The sequence below is a fragment of the Octopus bimaculoides genome, chromosome 23 (genome assembly GCF_046866305.1).
Source record: "Octopus bimaculoides isolate indiv1 chromosome 23, ASM4686630v1, whole genome shotgun sequence".
NCBI lineage: Eukaryota > Metazoa > Mollusca > Cephalopoda > Octopoda > Octopodidae > Octopus > Octopus bimaculoides.
This window is the reverse complement of record NC_142950.1, coordinates 17002054-17017261: the sequence shown is the minus strand read 5'-3', so window position 1 is coordinate 17017261 and position 15208 is coordinate 17002054. Positions and strand designations below refer to the sequence as shown.

At 37.3% G+C, this 15208-nt stretch overlaps 1 protein-coding gene across 1 annotated transcript in view; it reads right to left on the bottom strand.

Moving 5' to 3' along the window:
• LOC106871154 (SCY1-like protein 2) overlaps window positions 1-15208 on the bottom strand; it is a 726002-nt gene that overhangs the window by 42811 nt on the left and 667983 nt on the right. The window contains exon 17 of the mRNA XM_089340062.1: window positions 12468-12562. Coding sequence (XP_089196188.1) covers window positions 12468-12562 — 95 coding nt within the window. The remainder of the gene's footprint in view (window positions 1-12467; window positions 12563-15208) is intronic.

The following is a 15208-nucleotide window of genomic DNA, read 5'->3' as shown; positions in this document are numbered from 1 at the left end:
CTTTGGTGTGGCTGCTCGCTTTACAATTTTATTATTAAGCTTATGTTTGAGACATAAATTAACATGAAATTTTCATGGAAGAAATTTTAAATCGATATCACTTTAAAACAGCAAGATTTTATCATAGAACTCGGGGCGATCTCAGGTCAGTTACGGAGCACGCAGGCTTTGTTTCACTTAATTTTGAAATTAATGAGGAATTTAGTGAAATAACTTTGTAATTATTAAGCTGGTGTTTGAAACATAAAGTAACATGAAATTTTGATGGAAGGTTCTAATTTAAATTACTTTACAACAGGAAGTTTGTATCACAGAAACAAAGGCAGTCTCGGGCGGTTTGGTATCAAAAGGGTTTAAAAAGTACGATCGTCATATTTAAAGTCTGACGTGAAAGCTGTTTGGTAGTTCTTCAAAACTAACCTCTCAGCAACAGTGGTAATGATATAATTAAGAACGATAATTAACAAAGCACAAAATAAAACTTGGTTATACTTAAAAAATGTTTTTGCTCCCTTCCAACATTAATACAATCGACATTCCATTTTGCTGTTAAGTCATTATCCCCTTCACCTTACTATATCGATATCACACCATTTTATGGTGACAGCACCACATTGGCATACAATTACAGCATTCTGTGATGAATGCCTGAATCGATACCACTGCCGTCAGCCTCTCTCACATAATTTCCATTCTTATACGTCCAGTTCCATACAAACATACATAGCCTAACATACAACATCTCCTACAATTAATTCCGCCAACGTATGGCCAAAATTAACCAATCAGCAAACGCGCACTTCTCTGACAGAAATAATCTCTCTTCGCCTACTCTCGTTCCATGATTATTCACCATGCTCACCCTCCAATATCACAGGTACCTCTATCTATCTATCTATCTATCTATCTATCTATCTATCTATCTATCTATCTATCTATCTATCTATGTGTCTGTCTGTCTCTCTGTCCATCCACCTACTCTCTCATCCGCACACCCATCCACCCATCCATCCGTCCATCCGTCCACATGTCTCTGTCTTTCTGCTTGTCCGTCTGCCTGCCTGCCTGCCTGCCTGCTTGCCTATCTATCTATCTATCTATCTATCTATCTATCTATCTATCTATCTATCTATCTATCTATCTATCTATCCCTGGAGGCCAAAAATTTGACCCCATGGTCATGGACAGGATTCAAGTTTGTGCAAAACCTAATCCTAGGTTTAAGGAACATACCAAGTTTGAGCATAATTGGTCGACTGGTTTTCTAGTACATAGGAGACAAACAGACAAGTAGACAAACGAACAAATATGCAACCAACCAATTACAATCATACATACATACATATATATATATATATATATATATATATATATATAAGGTTCGGATATCAATGGCAATACCATATAACATTGGAAGCAGAAACAGCTGTTAGATGGGATACAGTCTATTTGTATTGAATTAAAAATAATAATTGATGTAAGTCAATTGTTGTTGATCAATATTTCTCCATTTTCTGTTTACTATATATATATATATATATATATGGGAAAATTAGATAATAAAGAAATAAAACATCATCTTATGAACTTCTTGAGCTTACAGCTGTTTCTGCTATAAAATGCGGTAGACTAATAGCCGAGTGCCTCGAATATAGCATCGGAGCCTCGAATATGAAGTACGATCTATTTAAAATAAATTACACTTCATATTCGAGGCAGAAACAGTTGTAAGCTAATAAAGTTCGTTTATTCCTTTGTCATGTCATTTTGTTATTAACGCTCTATATTCGACAAACGCTTCGTTCTGAAGTATACGCATATTGAGTACTACACTAGGTTCAGGGCAAATTTTAGCCATTTCTCCGCAGATTGAAAGTGTGTGTGTGTATATATATATATATATATATATATATATATATATATATATTCTTTTATTTTTTACTTGTTGCAGTCATTTGCCTGCGGCCATCCTGGAGCACCGCCTTTGATCGAACAAATCTACCCAGGAACCTATTCTTTGTAAGCCTAGACCTTATTTTATCGTCTCTTTTGCCGAACCGTTAAGTTACGGCGACTAAACACACCACCATCGGTTGTCAAGCGATTGTGGGAGGACAAACACAGACACACAAATACACACACACACACATATACATACATACATACATACATACATGCAACATATATATATATATATATATATATATATATATATATAAAATTTGAAGATAAGCAACAATAATTCAATCAAACAAGAATTTAAAATCTAATTGGAGGGATAGTAGTAATTTCAAATATAGAGGAAGGTATGTTAAGTAGTGGTGGACAGCAGGTTAGGGGTAAATCAAGCATGAGGGAAATGTATATGTATATATATGAAGATAAATGGACATGAATGTAAGCAGATATTTTTTTTCTTCTTTTTTTTTCTTTCTCTCATGCTTGATTTACCCCTAACCTGCTGTCCACCACTACTTAACCTGCCTTCCTCTAAATTTGAAATTACTACTATCCCTCCAATTAGATTTTAAATTCTTGTTTGATTCACTTGTCTGTGGAACAGCAACATAGTCGAGATGGTATGTTTTCTTCTCTTACTCTTGTTTTTTGCAAACATCTTCAAAATGACTTTCTAAAATGAAATTCCATTATGCAGCTGAGGAGTACATTTTCATTGTAAATTCTGTGGTGTTCTCACTACATGAATAAATGGAGCTTGTACGAAACGTACGTACTGCTGTAACCTATTGAATTTTTGTTGCTTAACTTCAAATTTTATTCACCAAATCTCTTGATTTTGTTTTTGGTTTTTATCCTACCAAATTCTGGTGCCTCAAACATTTTAAGTACCACATTTAATCTTTTGATTAAATCTATATTATTATTATAATATATATATATATATATATATATATATATATATATATATATATATATATATATATATATATATATATATACATACATACATACGACGGGCTTCTTTAAGTTTCCATCTACCAAGGCTTTGGTCGACCCGAGGCTATAGTAGAAGACACTTGCCCAAGGTGCCACACAGTGGGACTAAATCCAGAACCATGTGGTTAGTAAGCGACCTACTTACAACATAGCCACTCCGAGAGAGAGACATTCTCTTTTAGCGCCCTATTATTTAACACACTCACCGGTAAATTTTCCACTCATTTACTTATTTATTTTTCCTAAAATTTTCGTTGCGTCTTGCAACCTTTTCAATAGTCGTTGACTCTGTCCGTTATCTGAGCTGCGTTCTTTTTGTTTGTTTGTGCGCATGTGTGTGGTCAGTGTGTGTGCGCATACACATGTATGTATGTATGTATGTATATATGTATGTATGCATGCAAATGTGTGTATGCATGCACGTACCTATCCGCCTGTATGTCTATCTGCTTACATTCATGTCCATTTATCTTCATATATATGCATATACATATACGTAAACGTGTACATACACTCACACAAACATACATACATACATCTACATAACAGTTCACTAACTATTTTACCTGTATATATATATAAACTGTGGGTATGGGGCTATGATTACCTACTACGTATATTTCCTATTTAGTACTAGGGATGTTTCACTTATGATGCTGTACTCCTGTATTTGTCTGAGTGTTGGGCCCTTTGGGTGCTTGGATAAAATGCAGATGTCAAGTTGACCCAGGTTGCCTCCATGCTGGTCCTTGGCATGTTGGTAGAGTATGGAGGACTGTTTCTTGACGTCACATTGTCTCAAATGTTCATTTAGTATTTCTGCAATATTCCTAGATGTATCTGCTATGTATGTCATGTTCTTGTCTTTACAAGCACCTTCTATGCACCTCATGCTGTAGACTACATTTCTAGTTCTACAGTTAATGCCAGGGTTAATCGTACATACCATGCAGTTATCATTGTTGCATGTGGTATTCTGAAAGGGGTACATCCTACATAGTTGTGACCTGATGGAGTTCCCTGGCTTTTCAACGATCTTAATGTTGAGTTTGGTCTCCTTCAGAGCTTTCCTAAATCTGCGGGCTAGTTCTCCATGGGCTGTGGCCTCTACAACCATCACTCCTTGATATTTGTCAGTTTTATACCACGTATTCACCCTGTTTGCTTTATCATAAGATCTTTGTATTCTATTGCAGTCTTTACTTCCACATCTGGGGCAGGTACCACCAGTTTCATTAAATATAATGTTATCTTATTTCTAACACCTCTGCATACACGAATCCTATCTTTCTGATCATATCCAGAGAAATGCATGCGGTGCATGAAGTTCTGTACATGTTTCTTCGTTTCATAGGGTTTGCAATTCTCTGGATGCAATTTTCTGGATAAGATCAGAAAGATTTATCTTATTGCTGTCACCAGAGTGATGCTCTTCTGACAAATTTCAGGCCTCTGACAGCCGAAAACCCGGATGTACCACCTTACTACCAGCTGCTACTCTGCATAGCCTGCACCAAGGTTACGTCCACCAACCAACTCCATGAGCAGGACCACCAATTACCTATCCCCAATGCTTACCAACTCCCAACACTTACCAATCCCCAACGCTTATTATGCGTAAGTATACTCATGCATGAGCGCACACTGATATGCATGCGTATATACATAGCACATATAAATGAATACGGAAGTGCGTGTGTGTGTGTGTGCGTGCGTACATGTGTATGCATGTGTATATGCACGTGTATGTATGTGCATGCACGCGCATGTTTGTCAATATATGTGTGCGTGTGTGCGCGCCTATGTACCCAATCCTTAAAATTCCCCACTTGCTCTTTCTACCTCTTTTTCTCTTCATTTTCTTTTCTTTCCTTTTACCACTTAATAGCCAACTTCGCTACCATTCTGAACGTTGATAAGTTGATGTCTTTTTTCTCGGGATGTCTACTATTTTAACTCTCATGGATCTACGCAGGATTGCACCTAAGGACTTACGCTCATACATCTGCGCGGGATTGCACCTAAGGACTCATGCTCTTATTTCTATAACTTCGGAAAGTTGAACGATGAAATTTTATGCTTCTTTTTTCTTCGTTCTTTCTCTCTCCTTATTCTTTTACTCCCTTCCTCTATATCATCATCTCATTAATATATACCATTCTAGTTTTCCCTATTTTGTCCCTATTTGTCTCTGATTACGGAATATCCCATACTCGAAGATATCCCAGAAACAGCTGTAAGACTATCAATTTTTTCGAATAATAATATTGTATACGACTTGAGATGTTTGCCTTGCCTTAATGTTTGTTGTCCTCTTTAACACTTATATATCTGTTGCATCGGAAATCTGTAATGGCCCTATAACTACCATCTTGGAGCCCTAGTAAATCGTTTAGATCACCTGTGAACTAAACCCCCATACTTTGTACATTAATATATATATATATATATATATATATATATATATATATATATATATATATATGTTGAATTAAACTTACGTTGAAAGTCAACAAAGTTTGCTTTAGAAGCGTTGAGATATATTGAAAGATACGGATAAGGAAATAATTTTATTCTCAAACGCAAGATAATGCTAATAATATAGCATGAACAGGATAAACTATCCATATTTTGCAGAAAAATCTGTCTCATGGCCAGCCATGAGACAGGGATATTTATCCAAGCATACTTTGGATTAGCTCTACATCAAATAAAAGAACTGGAAATTCCACTTTTGCTCGTGTACTAGTGTTTATCGGTGGTTCTTCTTTGATATTGTCGCTATAGATGTTATCGTCTTTTTGATATCGGAGAAAAATTTTTAACAATACAAAGGTAATGGAGAATGGATTCATAGAATAATCAATATTATTTATTATCATAGTCAAACCATGTTGCCTATACGTGTTTTGGTTTCTTGCTTAGATTCATATTAATGAAATTAAATTGTATTATGAATTTGAAAACCCAAAAATCTTAGTCAGGGCTAAAATAGACTGTTACGAAGGTAAAGTCATAGTTAGAGGTTGATTTTTGAACTCCACTGGACAGGGGATAGTCACAGTTCACCCGTTTAGAGGTGCAAATTCTTTACTGTTAAGTATGTTAGCCCTGACGAAGATTTTTACTTTTTCAAATTCATAATGCAATTTTATTGCATTAATGTGTATCTAAGCAACAAACGAAACACGTTATATATATATATATATATATATATATATTCGTTTATTAATTTGTTTTGCAAGATTCCTAATGTAAAAACATGCACTATATATTCGTTCTTCACTCGTTTATTATTGTTTTTATTTTATCTTATGTCCATTGTCTGGAAATCTTTCGTCATACATCTGTGACTTCTTCAGCGTCCCATCCTCCTGCTCCGCCTAGTCCATTCTGCCCTTCTACGATGTGTATCCTTATCTGCACACGTGTTTTGCATCTGTATTTGTGTGTGTGTGTGTGTGTGTGTGCGTGTGTGTGTGTGTGTGTGTGTGTGTGTGTGTGTGTGTGTGTGTGTGTGTGTGTGTGTGCACGCGCCCGTGCGTTGCTCACGTGTGTCTATATGCTTTGCTTTTGTGCTTACGTATATGTATATGGGCTTGCCCGCTACACAGTTTGTATCCGTGCCCTTTATATAGTTGTACTTATACTTGGTATGTTGATCCGCCCTTTACCAACATTTTCTTTACTGTTGCTGTTGCTACTTTTGACTCTTATTTTGATATTGTTCTTGTATCTTTCTGTCTGTGTGTTGTTGACTACATTCCTCGTCTTAGAGACTACATTCCTAATCTTACAGCTAACCTGTGTGTTTACCCTACATACTATACAATTGTTCTCCGTACATGGGGACTTATCGAAAGGATAAGTTCTACGCATCACAGATTTTATGGGGATGCCTGGCCGTTCTACTGCTTTAATCTGTAAATTTATGTCATCTAATGCTTTTCTAGAAAGGTATGCTAGTTCGCAACAGCAGTGGCTTCAACGAACATGCTTACGGTGTACTACGGGACGGTGCAGAAACAACACAGCAACTTACATTGGGGAGACGGCCCGGCCCGTAGCATAGGCGTGGACAGGCAAGGGCTCAAATAGAAGGAAAGCTCGTCAGTGCTCTACGGACATGCTCAAGTAGAACATAGAGTTCGATAAATAATATAGAGGTTAAAGTATTATCAACGCATAGAACAGAAGCGGCACTTAGATTACAGAGGCCACGCAAATAATAACAGACAGACCGATCCTCAACAGAAAACATGAATGGAACAGTAATACTCCCACCGCCAACCCACGCAACAGTGGGAAGAAAAAAGACACACATACAAACAATGTAATACACACACACACAAAAGACAAACATGCACATGCTTAGGATGAAATACAAGAAATAGAGATAAATAAGTAAATAGAAACTATATAAAAGACACAGAAGCAAACGATATAGTAAGAAAACCCATATACATACATACTGTAAGTACAACTGCATAAAGGGCACGGCTGCAGCAACAACAACAGCAATTGTAACAACAACAACAACCACAATGGCAGCAACATGAACGAACACACAAATACAGAAGATATAAGAACATCAAAAGAAAGATCAAGAGCAGCAGCAGCAGCAGCAGCAGCAGAGAAAATGTAGGCGAGGGGAGGGTCAAAATACCAAGTATTGGTACCACTAAGAACAACGACAATAACGGTAAAAACAACCATATAAAGAGCACGGATACAAGGACTGTAGTAAGTGAGGCCATATATACACATACAAGCACACAGGCAAAATATATAGACACACGCACGCACACACACACACAAATACAGACGCAAATGCATATGCAGATATGGATACACATCATAGGACAGAATGGACTAAGCGGAGCAGAGGGATAGAAAGGGGTGCTGAAGAGGTCACATATGGTGAAGGATTTCCAGACAATGGACATAAGATAAAATAAGAACAATAATAAACGAGTGAAGAACGAATACACTGTGCATGTGTTTATTTGTCAAAGAAATTACCATCCCGAAATATAACAATACACACACACATACACACGTACAGGAACACACACACATACACACGTACAAGAACACACACACATACACACGTACAGGAACACACACACATACACACGTACAGGAACACACACACATACACACGTACAGGAACACACACACATACACACGTACAGGAACACACACGCACAGGGTGTTCGGGCTAAATTTGACGACGTTTTTATGTCTTAGTTTTTTGTGAAAAGTCAACAGTGTTGAAGAGCGAAAAGATTAAAGACGTCGAGAAAAAGTTAGCTGACTTGGAAGAATGGAAGTCGCTTTAAATCGGAGTAGATATTATTATGATATATTATTATATAATTATTATTGTATTATATATATATATATATATATATATGGTGGTTGTCTACTCCTTAAACAGAGTTTGACCACCTCTTGCACCTACACCTTAGCCCTTTCATGGCATCTGATGTGGCTTTTTAAACCAGACAGTGTTTTGAAAAAACACCCACACAGATTGCACCTCTGATTTGCACTACCAATACCTGCAAGTAAGTTCTGCTCATTGTGGATCCTAACATGTCTTTTAAGACCCCCATTGGATTTGCAAACCCTCTGGCACACACCACATTCAAACGTGTGCACAGACATATAATCAGAATAGCTGGGTGAGGTTTGTTTTCCATGGGTTCGCAGGTGAGATTTGAGGCCAGCCAAGGACAGACATGGTCTGTCACAGACTGTGCACACAAAAAGGTCCTTGTCATTCACCTTCTCAGTCTTCACCTTTTTCCTTAAATGTCTCTTGAGCCCTGCTTGCATCATCCTGGCCTCTTCAAATGCTTTCACTCCACTCCACACCCTTGTTCGCCATCCAACTCGATCTGAAGCGAGGACTTCTATATCTTTTGGAGCCATTCCAATTGACTTCATAGCAGTCCTTATGCCATCCTTAAACCTTTTTTTAGGTTTATGCCGATAACGTTTCCCCTCTGCAAGCTCACCATAAAACAGCTGTTTCGGCATGCGTTCATCTGCCATTCGAACAATATGGCCACACCATCTCAATTGGTTCCTCAAAATCATGGCTTTAATTGAGGGGATGCCTGCAGATGCAAGGATATCTGTGTTTGGAGTAAAAGAATTCCATTTAATTCTTAAAATATGACGAAGGCATTTTTGGTGGAATTTTTCTAACATTTTAAAATGCCTTTCATAACAGGTCCAAGTTTCACAGGAATACAATAGGGATGTTAAGACAAATGATTTGTAAAGAGCCAGCTTTGTATTGTTATTTATATGTCGCTGGCGCCAGACGCGTGACTCCAAGCCACCAAATGCTTTTGCTGCCCTTTGAATTCGCAGGTGTATTTCCGTATCAAGATTTCCATCATCTTGAACAGAGCTTCCCAGGTAGACAAATGAATTTACAACCTCAAGTAACTTTCCCTTAACAAAAATTTTAGGGAGGTTACAAACAGCACCATACGCAGGTTGATACATCACAACTGTTTTTTTCAGATTGATGGTCAGGCCAAAATCATCACAAGCTGCATCAAATGCAGATACAAGGGATTGTAGACCCGATTCAGAATGACTAACCAGATCGCAATCGTCAGCATACAAAATTTCCCTAATAAGTGAAGTAAAAACCTTCGTTTTAAACTTCAGTCGGGTCAAATTAAAAACATTCCCCGTTGTTCGATATTTTATGTAGATACCCTCCTCAGAGTTTTGAAAGGAATGTGACACCACAACGGCAAAGTATATTGCAAAGAGGGTGGGTGCATCAAGGTCTCCCTGCTTTACTCCATTTTCCACAGCAAAAGATTCAGAAAGCCTACCACCAAAATTAACCCTAGCTCTCATATCCTGATGCAAAGCCTTGACCATGTTTATAAACTTTTCTGGGCAACCAATTTTCCCAAGAATTAGCCACAGAGCACTTCGATTAACAGTATCGAATGCTTTGCTCAAATCAACAAAGCAATGGTACAGAGCAAGATTCTGTTCAATGCACTTCTCCTGTAATTGTCTGACAGTAAAGATACAATCAGCTGTGCCCCTGGAGGAACGAAAACCACACTGAGACTCAGACACCATACTTGGAACTATAAAGGTATTTAAACGTTCTAACAAAATGCGGGCGAGCACCTTTCCAACCACAGACAAAAGGGAAATCCCACGAAAATTACCACACAGATCCTTTGGCCCCGATTTATATAAGGAGACAAGAATGGCATCAATCCAGTCTTGAGGCACTTTCTCACTTCTCCAACAGTGACAAATTAAAATATTTAAGAGTTCCATCATTTTGTCACCCCCATATTTCAAGACTTCTGCACAGATTCCATCAGATCCTGGAGACTTGTTGTTATTCAGCTTATTCATAGCTAAATAAATGTCATTTAGAGTTGGTTCAGATGCCATCTCTTCTATAACTGGAAGTTGTTCAATTTTTTCTATCGTCCTCATATTAACGGATGATGGTCTATTCAAAAGTGCAGAGAAATGTTCTACCCAACGCTTATGAATAGAAGCGGTGTCAGTCAGAAGAAAACATCCATCTTCTGTTCTCACTGGAGCTACTGAAGAAGATTTTGGACCATATACCTCCCTAACATAAGAATACAAACAACTGGCATCATTTCTATCAGCTGCTTCTTGTGCCCCTTTTGCCCTATAATTCCACCATTCCTGTTTAATTTTCCTTAGAGCAGTTTGCACCCTCCTTTTCAGCTTTCTGTAAGTTTCATTTGAGTTGGGATTCAATGACTGAGAGAGCAGTGTATTGCCGAAGTTTTGTTTTTCTAAAAGTAGATCATGAATTTCTGCTGATCTATCTGAGAACCAATCTCTGGATTTATGAGATTTAAATCCCACTGACGAACTTGCAGCCTGAAATACTTTTGTTTTGAAATCTTCCCATAAATTGTTTGGGTCAAGATTAATACTTTCTATAGCATCGTGGAATCTTTGCAAGTTGCTTGATAATTTAAAGTTTGCAACGTTTAACGTTTTGGGTATCTTAGGACCAGACTGTCGGTTTTTAGGTTTTATCGAAAAATCTATTTTGCCACGCAGTAGATGATGGTCAGTCCAGCTCTCTGCCCCTCTCATGACCCGAACGCTAGAAACGTCTTTCATATCACATTTCCTAATCAAAATATAATCTATGAGATGCCAGTGCTTAGATCTTGGGTGCATCCAGGTGGCTTTATATTTATTTTTCTGCTTAAACAGAGTGTTGGTGACAACCAGATCATTCTCAGTACAAAACGTCAAAAGAGCTACTCCATTTCTATTGCATTTTCCAATCCCATGTCGACCTAAAACAGGCCATGAAACATAGTCCCTTCCAACTCTTGCATTGAAATCTCTCAAAATGACCAGCTTGTCAGAAATTGGTACTTTCCTCAATAATCTTGCTAGATTGTCATAAAACTGTCCCACAGTTTCCTCAGAATGGGACATTGTTGGTGCATAAATACTGACAACGGTAAGAAACCTACCTTTTGTCAGTTTGATACGGCATGACATGATCCGGTCAGATATACCACTTGGAAGCTCTGCAATGGAGGACACTAATGTATTCTTGAGAGCAAACCCAACACCAGATTCTCTACGCTGACCCTTAGGTAGGCCTTTCCAGAAGATAGTATATCCATAAGCAGATTCCATTACTTGACCCTCACCAGAGAGACGAGTTTCAGAGAGAGCAACTATATCAAGGGAATATTTCTTTAGCTTACATGCAATAAGTGCAGTACGCCTTTCTGGCCTCTTCGTGAAATTATCATCAAGAAGTGTGCGCACATTCCAACAGCCAAAATTCAAACGATGTTTATTTTTACTTTTTCTTGAGGACTGTTTGACCACAGTGGCAGGATGACGACCGGGTCCAGCCTGTGATACACTGGGACACCTGCCGGGCCAGACCTGTTCCCCTGATGTTCCCAAGCCTTTTCTGCCATTTACTGAATTTGTTTCAGACATTTTAAAATAAGTTACAGGTGCATTTTTAGGTTTCTGCCAACCAACCAATTGAATGATTTTACTAAGATTTGGAGTACAGGAAGTACCTGTGCAGATGAATAATTTTTAGTGGGTGTAGCTTGCACTGCACTACCCCCACTTATTAGCCCAAGAAGACTTTCACCGGTGTGACAAGAGAATTGACAAAACCAGGAATTTCCAAGGCCTCAGGTTTTATTTCGGAGATTTCCTTCTCCTAGGTAGATTACCAACCAAGGTTAAAGAGCTTCTACCTGCCCATGAGGTAAGCCGTCCCATTCCAGACACCTAACCGACACTCAGACACTCTGTAAAGTGAACAAATATCACTCCGGTGACCGATGTGGAGCAGCTCATCAAAAAAAAAAAAAAAAAAAAAAAATATATATATATATGAAAACATATATATATATATATATGAAAACACACTTCCAAGAAACATAAAGAAGTCTTAGAATGAATAGTATCATACTTACCAGACTTGATCCAAGGGACAACAGGCTGTGGTTTCGCCTCTGAGAACGTGGACTGGCATTCTTGTGGCCGAAATGGAGGTCGGGAGTACTTGGTGCTACAACATTAACAGGAGCATTTTGAATCCAGCTCAAAATACTTTATTGTAAGAGCGATCTCATTTCACTTACAATCCCAATATTATTCGTTAGATTTATTCTGCATTTATTCATTCATTTTTTTGTTTTTGTTCGTTTTCTTTTTCTTTTTGCATTCATTTCCGGCAAGCCAACACCAATTGTTAGAGGAGTGACAAAGCGCATTGAGCAGGTGTGTAGAGTGATGTGTGTGTGCGTGTGTGTGTATATATACATATATATACATATATATGTATGTATGTAATATATACATATGTTATATATACATATATATATATATATATCTGTATATATATATATATATATATATATATATATATATATATATATATATATATATATATATATATCTGTATATATATATATATATATATATATATATATATATATATATATATATATATATATATATATATATATATATATATATATATATATATATATATATATATATATATATATATATATATCTGTAACCCCTCCGTTGTAATGACGATATGACGACCATTGCATCCAGTCTGCAGTTCCTTCTCTTTATTAACCTCAAATGATTCTGTAGCTGGTAACGCATTTCATAATCTCTCTAAAAACGATAGTTACTTGGTTCGATTTTTGTGTGTGGTCTCTATTTCTATTGTAACTCAGATATCATTAATATTGACATCGTTTCAATTTCCGCTAGAAATATTAGCAGAGAATTAATTTATATTTTCACATAAATAAATTAATAGGTGGGAAATCTAGCTATGTTGGTTTGAGAAGTTCAGTTAAGATCGGGGCATAACAAAGGGAAGCACACCACTTTAATGGCCATACGGGAAAACACAAAATCAGGAGTTAAATAATCAAGGATGTTTACAGATGTTTAGTAATCCACAACTCCAAGAGAATCAAAAGTTAAAGAGAACATCGGTGTGGTGTAAAACAGCAATAAAAACAAACGAATGGATTATACGGCATCGCTACTATCGTTTCATTAACAGATTTTATTGCATAGAAACATGCCGTCGGCTACGTTGTCCAGCGGCTCGTCAATATTTGCTCTCATCCAACACAGTGTAGCCTGAAGATTTGAGAGGTTCTCTATTATGCTTTGTACTATCTTATAGATGTTGTACTTTATACCTGCCTATACGATGATACAATGCAATAAAACCTCTTAAGGAAACAATTGTAGCGATACCGTATAAGCCATTTGTGTGTGTGTGTGTGTGTGTGTGTGTGTGTGTGTGTGTGTGTATAAAAATATATATTAGCAATAACGTTATAGAACATGGAGGATTGTTTATCCTCGAAATTTATTTCCTCTTATTTTACAATTTATACAGCATATTTTTATGTTTTTTTTTAATGACCTACACGTGTTTTGACAGATTATAGGCAGTAGCAGATGCAATCTGACACGATTTAGCGGTATTTCGTCTGTCTTTATGTTCTGAGTTCAAATTCTGCCGAGGTCGACTTTGCCTTTCATTATTTCAGAGGTTGATAAAATAAGTACCAGTTGAATACTGGCGTTAATGTAATCGACTATCTTCTTCCCTTAAATTTAAGGCCTTGAGTCTATAATAGAAAGGATTATAACTCAACATCAAGACATGTGGCCCTGTGGTTAGAGTGTTGCACTCACGATCGCAAGATCGTGATTTCGATTCCGAGACAGGCGGTGCGTTGTATTCTTGAGCAAAACACTTCATTTCACGTTTCTCCAGTCCACACAGATGTAAATAAGTAACGCTATGACGGACGGACGTTCTGTTCATGGGAAATGTTGGACCACCGGCCGACCCAGTGGGATGATATCATTCGAAAGCTACAACAATGCATGGAAAGGCATTGTGACCCCGGTGTTTTACAACATTCGATACTCTGGCCAATAAAGTGTTACAGTGATAACAGTGCCCCTTTTGTAGTTAATTGGAGTTTCACCGAACTCTCTTTGATTATTGGAATGCTACGCAAGCCAGGATCCTACTTGATGTGTTGCAGGATTATACTTATTCCTTCAATCAATCAATCAATCAATCAATCAATTCTAAAGGACTAACTTTTCAGCCCTATATTTTATGGTCAAAAGGGAAATAACTCTAATCCCTCCTTTCGCCTCTTTCGTTTTCCGGTCTTTAACCTTTCACCTTTTTATATCTACTTCTTTTTTCATATAGGTATATAGATACGTGGTGTTAGTCCGTGGGTCTGCTAACAACACACATACCTTGTGTATATGTGTTCGATTTTGTATATATACCTCCAGCTGCTTCTAATTCATATTCGAATGTTTTCCGTGGCATGAAACGTTGGGACATGCCAGCAGATGGTGTTTGAATCATTTAGCATGTAGTCATAGTCGATGATATGGCTTGCAGCGAGCCTTGTTCAGTATACTGCATTGATAAGTCACAACAATGACAAAACACCGATGTCTGCCGCTCCGAGAGTTGTCTCCGTGAGTTGTCTCGCTTGACTATGACTTACTTTCAGGCCCTTGTTTCGTTTACACCAGGCGCATCGAAGAATATATAATATGATATATAATACATACAAATATATATACATATAAATAATATATAATCGACAGAGATAAAAATTACAATCTTATAATTTAA